This window comes from Solanum pennellii, chromosome 11 (assembly GCF_001406875.1).
Source record: "Solanum pennellii chromosome 11, SPENNV200".
NCBI classification, from domain to species: domain Eukaryota; kingdom Viridiplantae; phylum Streptophyta; class Magnoliopsida; order Solanales; family Solanaceae; genus Solanum; species Solanum pennellii.
Genome location: NC_028647.1, coordinates 3827034 through 3841231, shown reverse-complemented (window position 1 = coordinate 3841231; position 14198 = coordinate 3827034). Strand labels below are relative to the sequence as shown.

The following is a 14198-nucleotide window of genomic DNA, read 5'->3' as shown; positions in this document are numbered from 1 at the left end:
TCTTATTTTTTCCCATTAGTTTTGGATTTGTGTATCAATTTTATCCACTTTTTGGATTTTTGGCTGGTATTCCTATTTATGTGATAGCCTTAATTATTGGAGGTGTTTTGGTAACACAATGACCATATGAAAATGGGAGGTCAATTAAATACTATTAATTATTTTTAATAATAGATGTAAATTTCAATTCTTTTATTGTAATTTTATTTGTCTTTGATCTTCCAATGGTAATGAAATTATGCATTAGATCATATAATTTTTTCTAATTTGAGAACTCACGATATGTTTAATATTAATTTATGTTCAAAATTTATGTACCTAAATTGAAGTTCACGTAAATTAATTAAAAATTTGGTCATTTTATATAAACTTTGTTAAATTGCATGAACTTAAATAAATCATTAGTTTTTTTAAAAGGTGGGGGCGTGAGGCGAGACGTCTTATACAGCACAAGGCGAGGCGTAAGCCCCAAGAACGCAAAATGGAAATCTCGTGGATCTACAGGGTGTTGTCTCATGTATATTCAATTTTATAATTTTATTACTAATAAAGTAAGTAAAAATAAACCTTTCAATGATTATGATTTTTATTTGAGATAAGTATTAATAATCAATGGCGAAGAAAAAAAAGTTATAATTGCTATTTGAGAAATATCACTACACCAACACTATAAATATGATTTAACGTAAAAAAAAGTTTTAAAAAATAAATTAAAAACGCACAAGCTTACTTTTTACGTCCAGGACTTATGTTTTTATGTTCAAGCCTTCCGTCTCAAATTTTAAGACTTACGCCTAATAAATTTACGTCTTTAATTTGCACTCCGAAGCATTTTCGTACGTTCCATTCTGAAACTCACTAAAAACGTTTCTAAAAAAACTAAACTTTATTCAACCATAACAAAATGAATACAAGTTAAATGACGATGTGAGCCGAGCGAGCCCATTTTCTCTCCGGCCCAAACAACGAACAAAACCAATATTAGGCGGGACGGAAAATTCCCGAATTTTCGAGCTTTCAGTCTCTACTTGTTCTTCCAATTTCCAGAACCTCACCGTCACCGGCGGTCTATTTCCCGGCGACCCAACATCCAACCATGGCGGAGCAAGACCCTTACGCCAACATCTTCTCCCAGAAAAACTCCCGTCTAGCTGACGACACGGTATTCTTCTCCATATACCCAGACTTTACCTTAAACCCCACTTCTCCTCCAACCTCCATAACTTCTCAACTCCAATCCCTTCACCTCCAAATCCTCCAAACTCTCTCCCCTTTCACTTCCAATTACATATGGCAACACGAACCCTTCACCCTCACCCTTTCCCCCGGCCCCACCCCTCCCCATCTCTCCGGCAAACTCCGGTACGGGGACAACCTCGAAGACGAATGGTTCGTCGTATTCCTCCTTTTCGAAACCTCAAAACACTTCCCTAGTGTGTCAATTCGTGTTTGGGATAGTGACGGGGAGTTCTTATTGATCGAAACTGCATTTTATCTCCCCCGTTGGGTTAACCCTGATACAGCAATGAACCGTGTTTTTATCAGAGGTGGGTTTCTTCATATTATCCCTAATTCGGTAATACCCACAATCCCATCAATCCACGAGGCGTTAAATTTGTTAAGGAATGAGAGTAGTACTAGAGCACCTGAAGGAGTGCAGCGTCAGTTAGAGAATAGGTTGAAGGAGTATCCCAATAGAGCGGAGAAGAATGTGCATAAGGTTAGGGTTAGGGTTCCGGTGTCAGTTGCAAAAGTGTTAAAGCATGAGCCTTGTTTGATTGCGCTTGCGGTGGAAGGATTTTACGATAGGGATATTGATACAATGAAGTTCGCGGCGGAGATGGAGAGGTTTTTGGGGAATGGGGGTAGTGGGGAGGAGCTGGTTCGAGTTTTGGTTAGGATGTCTAGGGCAATGTATGCACAGTTGGTGCAGCAGACATTTCAGGCGCCGAAATGTTATCCGGCTTTGCCACCCAGGAGTGATGTGGGTGCTTATATGGAAGCTGAGCTGGGAATGAAGATTGCTTGTGGATTTGAGATGATTTATCAGTTGAAAAAGAGGCAGGGCATGGAGGGAAAAGGGAGTACATGGGATGCGTTTAGGCTGAGTCTAGAACGGAGTGGGTACTTCGAAGGGCTGTTGCCAGGATCGAAGGAGTATAAAAGATTGATGCAGAATGCTGAGGAGTATTACAAGAATAGTTCACTGCATGCGAGAGAAAGGTATCTATTGTATTAGTTTGTATAAAAGTCATGTTTTTTTTTGTAAAATTCTAGATGATGCTCACTGATGACAGATTAGAATTTGGTACTACGGGATTAGATATCTGGAAATTTGGTGTATATATGTCTAATTACTTCCCTGCCTGGGGGAAGGGTGTATGCACTGGCTTGTTTCAATGATACTATTGTTAAGTAACAAAAACAAAAATGTTGGTGACATCGTTAGAGCATCACTGATGATATCTGTAGATTGGTTAAACTTTTTCTTAGTGTTCCTATCATCAAAATAATTTCTGCATATCGGGTAAAATATGAGCATTGCATTATCAGGATCTATATGGTGCCATTTGCAGCTTCACGAGTCCTAGGCTAAAAAGTTTCTTGGGTGTGTCTGTTTAGTTATATTTCTCGATGATTCGAAATCTCTGTGTCTGTTTAGTTATATTTCTCGATGATTCGAAATCTTATGACTGTCCATCCCTGAATTATCAATAATGAGGTCAAATTGTTGTTTACTTCCCCATGTGTCCTAGATGTCAAAAGGAAAATTTGAAGCTTCTATATAACAGAATTTGTGTACACATACTATATATTTTATGAACCTTGTGCCTTATTTATTAAAAAAGAAAAAAAAAAAACTGGAACTGGATTTTGTAGAGATCTGAATCTCCTAGAGAAGTTGTTAGTCTTTGGATATTTATTTCTTGCCTTACTGAAAGGAAAGCTTGAAAATTCTATGAAGTGACATGGTCATATTGTTTACTGTAATGATACTTTATACTCTCTGCTTGATTCATTGTTCTCTCCTCTTACTGCTCAATATGCTGATAGTACTGTTTTTATGATTCTTGTCTGAGACGTTCTTGTGTGTCATAAGTATACTTTAACCTGCTACTAACCAATATTGAAAAAAAAAACAGTGGTATACTAAGTGCTCCAGTGCGAAGAATCGATGAGATCCTTGCCCTTCCTGATTCTGCTGATGACTTTAAGGATCAGGAGCTACCGCCATCTGATGATGATTCATGGCTTTATGGTGGAGAGGATGAGCTAAATTCCGTTCTTCAAGAGAGGCAAAAGGAGATGGAACTATACAATTCAAAAAGGAAACAGAAATCAAAAGAGCAGGATGGGCCCAGCAATCATTCTGATAATTTTGATCTAAAAGATATATCGAAGTCTATGCAAGCATTTGTCACAAAAGTGGCCAGTTATGAAGGTGCAGAGGTTCCAGAGGACAGGTTTTTGTGCTTCATTTCTCTCATTTCAACACATGAAGTGGCATATGCTTGGTTTCTTTATCTTATTTTTACTGATGAGAGGTTACATTGTAGTATCCTATTGTTATACTTTGGGTTGGTCGTTTTTGTATGTATTCTGGTGTGCAAGGGTAAAGATAGATCAGATAGTTAGCAAGAGATTTTGTCATCAATTTCATCATAAATATTAAGTTCCTTGTCAAATAGATATGAAGTCACCTACGAGGGTGGTTTGAGTAAGTGATTTCCCAAATGGGGGATCACAGGTTCAAAACAACCTGCATGCCTTTTTGGTTGAGTTTCTCACACGGGGCTTGCCTAGGGCTGTTTACCTTTTCAGTGTGGTTTGTGGGCTATTACATTGAAGCGAGCTAGTAACTTATTTTGGCCTATCCTGTCTCCTATAGGAATGTAAAGGAAGTGGACTTTGATGTCGATCACTTTATGAAAGACCTGGAATCGTTTATGAGGGGTCAGGGCAATGAAGACATTGGCAGTGATGTTGATATTGAAGAAGGGTCATCATCAGATATGGAGTTTGGTGAGTGAGATTTTTGTAATTTCTTCAAGTCAATCTTTTTGGTAACACTAGTAAAATGTTATATATTAACTTTACATGCAGATTAGAATTTGTCACTTATTTATACCATCAGTGGCTCTATGCCAATGGAAATCCCTAGTCTAGATTGATATCTCAGAGCTTTTGGTTTATCTTTCAATTTTTCCAACCACTATCATTCTTTTTTGGGGTGGGGGCTTATGCTTAAAATTATAATATGTTCGCACATCACAAGGAAAAAAAATCATCTACATGTCCTCCCCCTCCCTCTTTTAAAAGAACGCCGAGTAAGAAGCAAAAATGACATCTACTGCACATGCAGATGAATCTGAAGATGAGAGTGATATTGGCGAGCCACATGATGATAATGATGAGGGAGGTGCTGCTTTCATGCATTCGTATTCGGACACTCTGAATGAAGAACTGAAAGGCACCACACTAAGTAATACCTTTGTCCGCGCAAATGGAGAGTCCATAAAGAAAGATGAGGTTAGTCTACACTTATTCCTGCTATACTAAATTTACAGTTGATTCATTTGCCCCAAACGAATAGAGAATGTGGCTTGTTGCTTGATATGCCCCGCTATGTCACGAAACATGGAAATTGTTATGGTTCGTTGCATTTGTATTTACGTCTATGTTGCTACGTTCACTCATTGAACCAAATATATGTATCAGGGAACATCTACTGCTGCAGAAAACATGGAAGAGGAGGATTTCAGTCCTGTAGATGTTGATTTCAATCTTGTAAAGAATTTCCTGGATTCGTTTTCTTCTCAAGATGGACTTCCAGGACCTGCTTCTAACTTGCTTGGACTTATGGGTCTACAGCTACCACCAGATGCTAGCAAAGGGAAATAACCATATTATACACAAACTTGTTTCCTCATTCTCTTTTCCTTGCCTTTTTCTAAACGGCAATCTTTACAATACTATGTATTACGTATGTATGTTTTAACTTCAAACGGAGAAAAAAGAAGAAGGTGGATTTATGTGGTATTTTTCTTTTTTGACCGTCAAATAATTTATATATATTGATAAATTATGTAAAAAAAATATTATAAGTCACAATAATTGACGAAATTTATCATGACAAGGAAGTGAAGTAGTAGGTTTTGGTTGTGACTTTTTGACTTAGAACATCAACCAAACAACATATTGCAACTCTAGACTGAAAACATCCACCAATCAATATTAATAGGGAAAGTTTGCAAAATAATAATATTTTAACATTTAATAGGATTTCTTAACAATATTTTTTAATTTGTTATGGATTGATTCATGTATTTCTTTTTTATTTAACTTAACGCTATAATTAAGAAACAACAAACTTGAAAAAATCAAGGGAGGGAAATATTAAGTTGCTAAAAAGGTGTTTTTTTCCTTGTTTATAAAGGTCATTACCTATAGTTTTATATGTTATTTGACATACTTTTCTCACCGTGTATATATTTCATTTACTAAAATTTTGTATCCTTTCTTAAATCGTATAGTTTGAAATAATGTATACCTGATTGTTTATCAATCAAAAAAATCCTTTACTTAATGCATAGATTTTATTGAAGAATCAAATTTGAAATAACTTTTACTTGAAAATAAAGAACATTAGGGAAATCGAAAGGTGAGAATTGTTTTAGAGAATGACTTGAGAAAAGGAGAAAAGAATATTGTATTTGTTTTTTATTTTAAATTTGTTATTAGTTAGAGTGTGATCCAATTATTGAATCTTTTAATTAATAAAAGGAAATTCAAAAAAATAATAAATGTGAATATAACTTATTTTTGAAAATATTGTCAGTATGATATTTTAAACAAATATTTTTAAATATTGTTATTTTAACTAAATAAGTTTTATATTACTATATACTCCTTTCGTACCATTTTATGTGGCACCATTTCACCAGATACGGAATTTAAAAAATAATTGAAGACTTTGAAATGTTTACCAAATTATCCTTTAAAAGTAGATTTACTTTTTTTCACTCTTTATAAATGTATTAGAGTACTATTTAAAATTAAGTGGCATCAACAAGGATAAAAGAGAAATTATACTTTTACATATTTACCATATAAGAAAATGTGACTTTTTTTTTTAGATTAACAAAAAAAAAATGACGTACATAAAATGAGACGAAAAAAGTAGCTAATTTTTCCATATGAATAGGAGAGAAGGAGAAGACAGAAAATAACTTTAAAAAAATCAGTGATGGGAACAGTGGGGCAAGAGGCTGCGATTGACTTACTGAAGAGTGAGATTCCGGTGGAGGAAGATGACCCGCTGCTTCTCACCGGCGATGTTAACACCGGTCTCGTACTCGTCGATATCGTTAATGGCTTCTGCACCGTCGGAGCTGGCAATTTGGTAAATTTATAATCACAATCATTTAATCTAAGTTTTAAGCTTCATATTAACGTATATACTTTTCTGTATTTATAGGAAATAGACTGCACAAAAAAACAAATAACGAATTTAGACGAATCTGTATATTACATCCGTCGTGTTCTGTTTGGATCGATCTATTTGTGAAGGAAATACTTCGAAATTCATAATTATATGATTTGTGTGGTCAATTTGTATGCATCTCGAGTACGGTCGGTATTCACCAAAGTGAAAACATTAAAAATTCATACTTTTCCTTCTCAACCAAAAAAAGAGGAAGAAGGAAATACTTTGAAATTCCTAGTTTAAGCATTTGGATATAAAAATTGTGAATTTTTTTTTAAAGTGGAAAATGATGTATTTGGAAACTGGAGTTGTGTTTGTACATGTGTACAAATTGGAATTTTTTTTTTGAATTTTTGTGAGTGATTTTAAGCAAAAAAAAAATAAAATGTGAAAACAACTTTTTGGAGTTTTCCAAATTCTGGAAAATTCCAAAATTTATCTTAAAACAATTCTATATCCAAACAGTTTTTCGGAAATAAGTGAAAATTATTTGCATACAAGTGTGCTTCGAAAAATCATCTTTGTTTTTCTTAATTCAATGTAATTTCTTGGGATTCAGGATCCACAGGGTAGATAATCTAGTGTGATAATCGAACCTTGCACTCTAGTAAGGAGCTTCGTTCAATCTATGTTATCTTTTTTGAGTTGTTTTGTTCTCTCTCTCTTTCTATTCGTATGTTGTTCTAATGTTTGTTTTTCGACTATTTTGGTGACTATAGTGGATAACTCGTTAGTTTCGCTAAGCAATTCATGTGATCCTTATTCCTCATATATCAGTTAGATTGTGATTTTGTGCCATTTGTTTTGCTATAGGCTCCGGTGACACCAAATAGACAAATTTCAGCAATGGTTGATGAGTCAGTTAAACTTGCAAAAGTGTTCTGTGAGAAGAAATGGCCTATTTATGCTCTTCGTGATTCTCATCATCCTGATGTGCCTGAGCCACCTAATCCTCCTCATTGTATCGCTGGAACAGATGAATCTGAGTTGGTTCCTGGTTAGTATTTCCTTCGTGTTTTTTCTCCTTTCAGGTTAAAAGTGAGTTTTGTGAATGTGGTCTTTTATCATCATTTGCAGCACTGCAGTGGTTGGAAAATGAACCTAATGTGACAGTGCGATGCAAGGATTGTATTGATGGTTTCCTTGGCTCGATTGAGAAAGATGGATCTAATGTCTTTGTAAATTGGGTGAAAGCTAATGAGATTAAAACTGTAAGTATCGCCATATCTCATAATTTAATCAAAATTTGTTTCCATTCCATTTCTATCTGATGTTGTGAGTATCAATATGTTGGTTTAGATATTGGTTGTAGGGATATGCACGGACATATGCGTGCTTGATTTTGTGTGTTCTGTCTTATCTGCACGAAACCGTGGATTTCTCTCCCCACTGAAAGACCTGATTGTATATTCCCCTGGCTGCGCTACTTATGATCTTCCAGTCCAGATTGCCAGAAATATAAAAGGAGCTTTACCTCATCCACAGGTGAGCTGATAAGTATATACACATGCATTTGGGCTGTTAGCCATAAAAACTTGAACCTCAGATACTCTTCTTTTTCACGGGAACAAATCTCGAATGTCTATTGACAATTTCACCATTCCCATCATTTTCTATGTAGGAATTCATGCATCACATAGGCCTTTACATGGCCAAAGGAAGAGGAGCAAAAGTAGTTTCACATATTTCATTTGACACGACAACCAACGAGACATAACTTTGAACAATGAGATTTAGATCCATATTTCTCATTCGAAACTCTGAAGGACACTGCTACAGCTATTGCAGACACTGCTTAGTATATTTTAAGTTATAGTAGTAAGATAAATATGTCCATATGCATCTTTTCTTGTTCAGTTGGCTCTGCAGCTAACTTCTCTTGTTCCAAAACTACTAATACTTCTACCATATTGTAATAACTATCACGTTTTCGATGCCAAATAAATTTGTCTATAGACAACTTTGATTGTTCAGTTGGATATGCAGCTAAACTTTTCTTGTTCCCACGTTACTAGTATTTTCGCGGTATTGTATTAATTCTTGGTTAGATGAAGCACCTTCAGAATCATAAAGGTGATTCTTTTTTCAGTTTATGAAATCAACGACCAACTGAGTAAGAGTTACAAGTTGAAGAATGGTACTGTTATATAAATTATCTGTTTACACTAACTTACACATCAAGACCATACATACAATCCCCAAACCTTCTCACTCAAAACCAAAAAAAAAAGAAGTATGACCAACATTCTTGCCTATCCAGATACATGAAAAAATACCTGGAGAAGAATGAGAACAAAGGGGAAAACCGAAAAAAGAGAAAAAAAAATAAGACAACTATAAAGGTACTCCACCTTTCAGGACCTGGTATTTCCTATTGTGATGAAAAAATGAACGTTTACTCTTCTTTACTTTCGTTCCAAAGATGAACGCTCTCAAAGGTATCCTTGATCTACTTGCTGAGTTTGTTAATTGTGGTTGATTTCCACCAACATCAAACTGATGATCTAGTTTTCTTAATGTCTTCTCAACATCTACTTGAAGTGTAGTTACATGCTCTACACCAGCTTCTAGTTCCTCTCTAACTTTGTTGTTTTCTTGTTTCATGTTCAAAACTTCACCTTGGAACTTTGCAGCTTGATGGCTACTGAATCTGATTTCATCTTCTTCAACGCCGTCCTTTAGTGCTTTTGTGATTTCCTCCTGAATGCTGCATAAAGACGAGAATCTACGTTTCAGTTCATCTTTTAGTGACAAGCTTTGTTCTAACCATACGGTTAGCTCATTCTGAATCTCCCTCAGGTGTTTATATATGGGCCTGATTTCTGATTTCATGTCTGTTTTGGAGCTTCCCTCTTTTGTTTCCTTTTCTTTGAGTGTTGTTATTTCGCCCTGCAAATCTTGGGCTGTGGTCTTGAACTTTTGAATCTGATGAAATGCTGAGCTAAATCTTAGCCAGAAATTCAAGTTTTCGTCTAGTAATGCATCAATGCCCATCCGGAGTTTCTCTTCAACTGGCGAGAGGGATGAACGTTGATCAATCAAAATGATCTTGGCATCCTGTTCATCCTTCTCTTCATTTTTAGGCGTGTCCTCAGGTTTTAAGCTTCTATCATCAGAAGGATTGAGATCTTGATGTTTTTCTTCTTTCGACTCTGAACTTTCAGAAGCATTTCCTTGTACAAGACTTAACTTTAGACGTAAACTTTCTATCTCTTCATCCTTCTTTGAAATAGTACTTTTTAGCTCTCTTATCTGCAACGTGACTTCGAATTCAGTGTCTCTTTCTTTCTTCTCCATTTCAATTAGTTTCCTCTTTAATTCCTTGTAGTTCCTGAGAATTGTTGTATATTCTGTTAAGAGGATCTTCTCTTTATCTTCCAAACCAGTCAACAGCATTTGCTGCCATGTAAGGTCATCGTCTTTCTCCTCGTCTTCCAGTGGTTTTTGCTCATGATGAACACTACTTTCAGACTTAGATGAGACTCTCTCTTCACCTTTTTCAGCTACTGTTGGCTCTAGAAGTTCGACGTGTTTCTTTGGGGATTTTGTATCTTCCTGAACTTCTTTATCACTAACAACTGTAACAGGATCTTGCTCTTTCTTAACTTCACTTGCACTAACAGGATCTTGTTCTTTCTTAGCTTCACTTGCACTAACATGATTTTCTTTCTTTTCTGGCTCTTTTTGTAACCTGATATCAGCAAGATCCTCCTCTTCATCTTGTGATGAGTCCGTCTCATCAACTTCTTCATCTGGTTTCACACTCGTCAATTTGAACGATAACTGGCCAAGACTGTTATGAGCTTCAGCAAAGTGAGTCTTAAGGCTGCTGTTTTGAGTTTCAACGTCTTTGTTTAGATCCTGAATACCCTTCAACTTTTCCTCTAGCACGGTCACTCTAACGTTCAGATTGTGTGTATCCCCTGTCAGAGTAGCTGCCTTATCGTCTTCCAAAGTCCGAATGTGTGTGTGGAGTCCACAGGCTTCTGTTCTTAATCTCTCAATAAGAACAGTTTGTGTTGAAACTGCTGCTTCTAAGCTGACTACCTTATTCACAAGCTCATCAATCTTCTCTGCCAATTGTGTCACTGTTAGAGATGACATAGAGCTTGCATCAAATTGCTCGTTCATCTTGCCATGCAACGACTCCATTTTCTCACCGATTTCTTCTTGGCTCGTGCATTGTGATGATACATCTGTTACTCCAGCAGATTCATCATCTTTTTCATCTGGTTCTGTTTCATCAGCTGGATCACCTAAGTACTTTTGCCTGAATGACTTAAGTTTCTTACGAGCTTCTTCTATCTTCTTAAACTCCTCTTTTGCTTCGTTGGTGGACTGTTCTTGTTTCTCCTGGAGCTGAGCCAACGTTTCTTGACACGATTTTAATGCTGCTTCCGCCATCAAAGTCCTAGCCTCATCATCCTCAATAACCCGAGCCTCACCAAATTCATCCTCCAAACTGCAAATCTTTTGATGCTTCTCAACAATCTGGTGCTCGATTTCCATCGTCTTAGCAATCCCACTTTGGTAAGAGCTTTTCACAAACTCTTTCACAGTTTGTAAAGACAGTATATCTCTCTGTAGCTTGTCAATCTCTTCAAGCGCCTCATCTTTAGTCAAACCAGATTTTGGTGTTTCTTTGTTTGCATCTCTTGCTTTGTTAGCTGTTTTCTTGCCTAGAAATTGCAGTGTGCCTGTTTTCAACAGACCTTTCATGTCTTTAACAGGAGCCTTTGGAGGAACATTTGGTATATTTGCACCAGTTGTTGCTACTTGAGGGAAGTTCTTTGGCATTCTTGGTGTACCATAATCATCTTCTTCATCCATCGCGAGTTGAATCTGTTCTGGAAAAAGTGTTGCAATGGTGTTGTTGGCACTCTGCAACTCCCTCGATAACTTGTCATATCGTTCAGCCAACGCTCGATAGGCACGATAAGATTCTTCCACAAAGTTTATTAGCTCTGGTCTTTTCTTGTAGTACATCTCTGCTCTTTTAGCAAATGAATCTCCATCTTCTTCAATGAGCTTGATCACATCTTCTACCTTCTCTTCCATATCTGCAATGACACGAGTTACAATTAGAACTTCCGGTTTCCACACTCGTGACTCAACGAGCCAAAACCATTCAGTCATGATTCATATACCCGATCCTAACTTGCTTGGGACTGATCATATAGTTGTTATAACGAGCCAAAACTATGTTAATAAAACTATTGACACAAGTACAATTAGAACTTTTCATTTCCACCCTCCACGAGCCAAAACCATGGGATTAATGGAACGACATAGCCCTAACTTGCTTGGGACTGAGATGTAGTTGTTGTAACGAGCCAAAACCATGTTAAGAAAAGTTTTAGAATGACACAAATACTATTAGAACTTTCCAAAACCATTGGTTTGACTAGATGAGCTTAATGGAACGAACATAGTTAGTGATTATTCATATACTTGACTCTAATTTGCTTGGGACTGAGATATAGTTGTTGTCGTTACGAGCCAAAACCATATTAAGAAAGCTTTTAGAACGACACTACAAAAGAACATAGAAATCAAAATGGCAATATGATGTTATTCCTATACCTACAGGTACCAACAATCTCCTTGGATTTTTTTTGTTATCTTTTATAACATTGTGCAATTCATATGTTAACATTTTTATATTGTAATTTGAAACTAAATAAACAATAAGAAAATGGAAGAATTTGCAAATTTGTCAACACAAAATTTTAGGTGTAACAAGACAGATCTTATTCATATTTGAAATAATTTCATTTTTCCTCCTCAGCAATCCAAAGGTACTAACCCCATGCTAAAGTACAAAGTGCGCGTTCATTATCTATCGAGTTTCAAAACTCTAATCATAGTATTTCTCGAATATCGAAAAATAAAACATACCTTGAAGGCTTTGTTCTAGCCATTTGGATTGTTTAGTCCTAATATGGCTAGCAGCCCACCATGAATAAGCATTAGTTGCAGCTCTTTGTAACATTTTCAACCAATTCTTGATCTTCCTTTCTACTAAATTTCAAAAAAATACAAATTAAATATGAAACTCTTCCTCTTTTTTCTATTTTTTTTCCCTAAAATAACAAAAAATGTATCTCTTTTTTTTTTTGTTTAGGAAAGAGAGAGAGAGAGAGTTTCAATCCATGAGAAATTTTGTTGTTAATGAAAAATGATAAGAAAAAAATAGTTGAAAGGGACTAACAAACTATGATGTGTTTTTTTGTTTTTGTTTCTCTTGTTTGGCTTTAATGTCTAATTATGGTTTTTATGGTTGAGAGTTCCTTTAGCACCAAAATAAATGTTGGACCCTTCTCTATTCTTAAATAGTTTACTAGCTTTTTTTTCACAAAAAAATAGTAGTGGGGATAATAGCATTTTTAGTCCCTTGATTATTGTTAAAGTTGGATTTGGTCCTTGTGATATCTGAATAATTATATTTTACTTTCAATTACTTGAGATGTGTACTGTTGATCTCTTTGCTTATGAATATTTATAAATTATTCGATTTATTAACAATTTCATTGTTAATTACTCACGTGTTATTCTAAATCCGTAATTCGATAAATTTCTTTTAACAACAGAGATATAAAAGTGTGTTAATTCTTCAACAAAACCAAGTCTCTTCTCGCGACTGAAGAGAATACAAGAAATCAGTTCGAGATCAATAAGCCAAATTAAAGAACAAATATATTGTCTTGATGAGTTTTGCATCCCCAAAGCCTTATCCTTCTTTGCATAATTCATCAACAAAAACAATTTACTCGGATGGTTCATCTTGATTATGAATTTAGTAATTACAAGAGATCGTATTAATAGTTCATATGATTTTTTTTCCCTTTCTTCGATTGTTATTCTATATTTCAAGATGATGTAACAATAACATATCCAATATAATTTTATAAGTGACGCCTGGATAGGGTAGACCCTAACTTTATGGCAGTAAAAACAACTCTACTCTGTTTCTGATAGATCCTCGATTCAAAAGGACATTTTAAGGTAATATAGTTCTAAAAGTAGTCCAAGTAAGACATATATTTTACATAAGTAAATCGAATCACATATCATAATGACCAAAACTGCAATTCATCAATAATTGAGGGATAAATCTAGTATTAAGTAAACCGAATCACATATCATAAGGACCAAAACTGCAATTCATCAATAATTGAGGGATTAAATCTAGTATTAAGTAAACCGAATTACATATCATAAGGACCAAAACTGCAATTTATCAATAATTGAGAGATCAAATCTAGTATTAAGTAAATCGAATCACATATCATAAGGACCAAAACTGCAATTTATCAATAATCGAGGGATCAAATTTAGTATTTCCCTTCCTTTTTTTTCTTTTGTGACAAAACCAAAGCTAAAGCCATTGACAACCAATTATGAAATTAGATTATTGTGAACATGGTATCCACTGGCCTCTTTTAACAACTTGTCACATTCTCATAAAGAAGAAAGAATTATAAAATCAATATATAAAAGAAGAAATGTCTTTTTCTTTGTCCTAAAAGTTTTTTTTTTTTAATAATTACTATTATAATTATTATTTGGGTACATTGGAAAAGACTAAAGTAAATATTTATGTTTCTTTTTTGCGTATAATACAAATAGCTCCTTTTGGCCCGTCATTTACTAACTTTCGGTTACATATATTTAAAAGAATGTCAAGTGAAACTCAATATACGAAGTTATT

The 14198-nt window shown here is 35.1% G+C and overlaps 3 protein-coding genes across 3 annotated transcripts; 2 read left to right on the top strand and 1 right to left on the bottom strand.

Annotated features, from left to right (window-relative positions):
• Positions 1 to 898: 898 nt before the first annotated feature.
• On the top strand, positions 899 to 5065 carry LOC107004694 (protein ecdysoneless homolog). Its single transcript, XM_015203002.2, has 5 exons — positions 899 to 2223; positions 3144 to 3464; positions 3890 to 4023; positions 4364 to 4530; positions 4720 to 5065. The coding sequence occupies exons 1-5, from the start codon at positions 1097 to 1099 to the stop codon at positions 4900 to 4902; spliced, it is 1932 nt and encodes a 643-aa protein (XP_015058488.1). The 5' UTR covers positions 899 to 1096; the 3' UTR covers positions 4903 to 5065.
• A 1142-nt stretch (positions 5066 to 6207) lies between these two features.
• LOC107004695 (nicotinamidase 1) lies at positions 6208 to 8466 on the top strand. Its single transcript, XM_015203003.2, has 5 exons — positions 6208 to 6403; positions 7301 to 7484; positions 7565 to 7698; positions 7787 to 7972; positions 8109 to 8466. Exons 1-5 carry the CDS (start codon positions 6248 to 6250, stop codon positions 8202 to 8204), a joined length of 756 nt encoding a protein of 251 aa, XP_015058489.1. The 5' UTR covers positions 6208 to 6247; the 3' UTR covers positions 8205 to 8466.
• Positions 8467 to 8607: 141 nt separating this feature from the next.
• Positions 8608 to 12690, bottom strand: LOC107004693 (kinase-interacting protein 1-like). The gene is made up of 2 exons (XM_015203001.2): positions 12386 to 12690; positions 8608 to 11547 (listed from the first exon to the last, which is right to left on the bottom strand). The coding sequence occupies exons 1-2, from the start codon at positions 12477 to 12479 to the stop codon at positions 8822 to 8824; spliced, it is 2820 nt and encodes a 939-aa protein (XP_015058487.1). The 5' UTR covers positions 12480 to 12690; the 3' UTR covers positions 8608 to 8821.
• Between the last annotated feature and the right edge of the window lie 1508 nt (positions 12691 to 14198).

Coding starts and splice junctions, on each gene's coding strand:
- LOC107004695 (XM_015203003.2), top strand. CDS start 6,248: ATGGGAACAGTGGGGCAAGAGGCTGCGATTGACTTACTGAAGAGTGAG. Junction 7,485..7,564: donor TGAATCTGAGTTGGTTCCTG/GTTAGTATTTCC, acceptor CATCATTTGCAG/CACTGCAGTGGTTGGAAAAT. Junction 7,699..7,786: donor AAGCTAATGAGATTAAAACT/GTAAGTATCGCC, acceptor ATGTTGGTTTAG/ATATTGGTTGTAGGGATATG.
- LOC107004694 (XM_015203002.2), top strand. CDS start 1,097: ATGGCGGAGCAAGACCCTTACGCCAACATCTTCTCCCAGAAAAACTCC. Junction 3,465..3,889: donor GCAGAGGTTCCAGAGGACAG/GTTTTTGTGCTT, acceptor TGTCTCCTATAG/GAATGTAAAGGAAGTGGACT. Junction 4,531..4,719: donor AGTCCATAAAGAAAGATGAG/GTTAGTCTACAC, acceptor TATATGTATCAG/GGAACATCTACTGCTGCAGA.
- LOC107004693 (XM_015203001.2), bottom strand. CDS start 12,479: ATGTTACAAAGAGCTGCAACTAATGCTTATTCATGGTGGGCTGCTAGC. Junction 11,548..12,385: donor GCTAGAACAAAGCCTTCAAG/GTATGTTTTATT, acceptor GTGTCATTGCAG/ATATGGAAGAGAAGGTAGAA.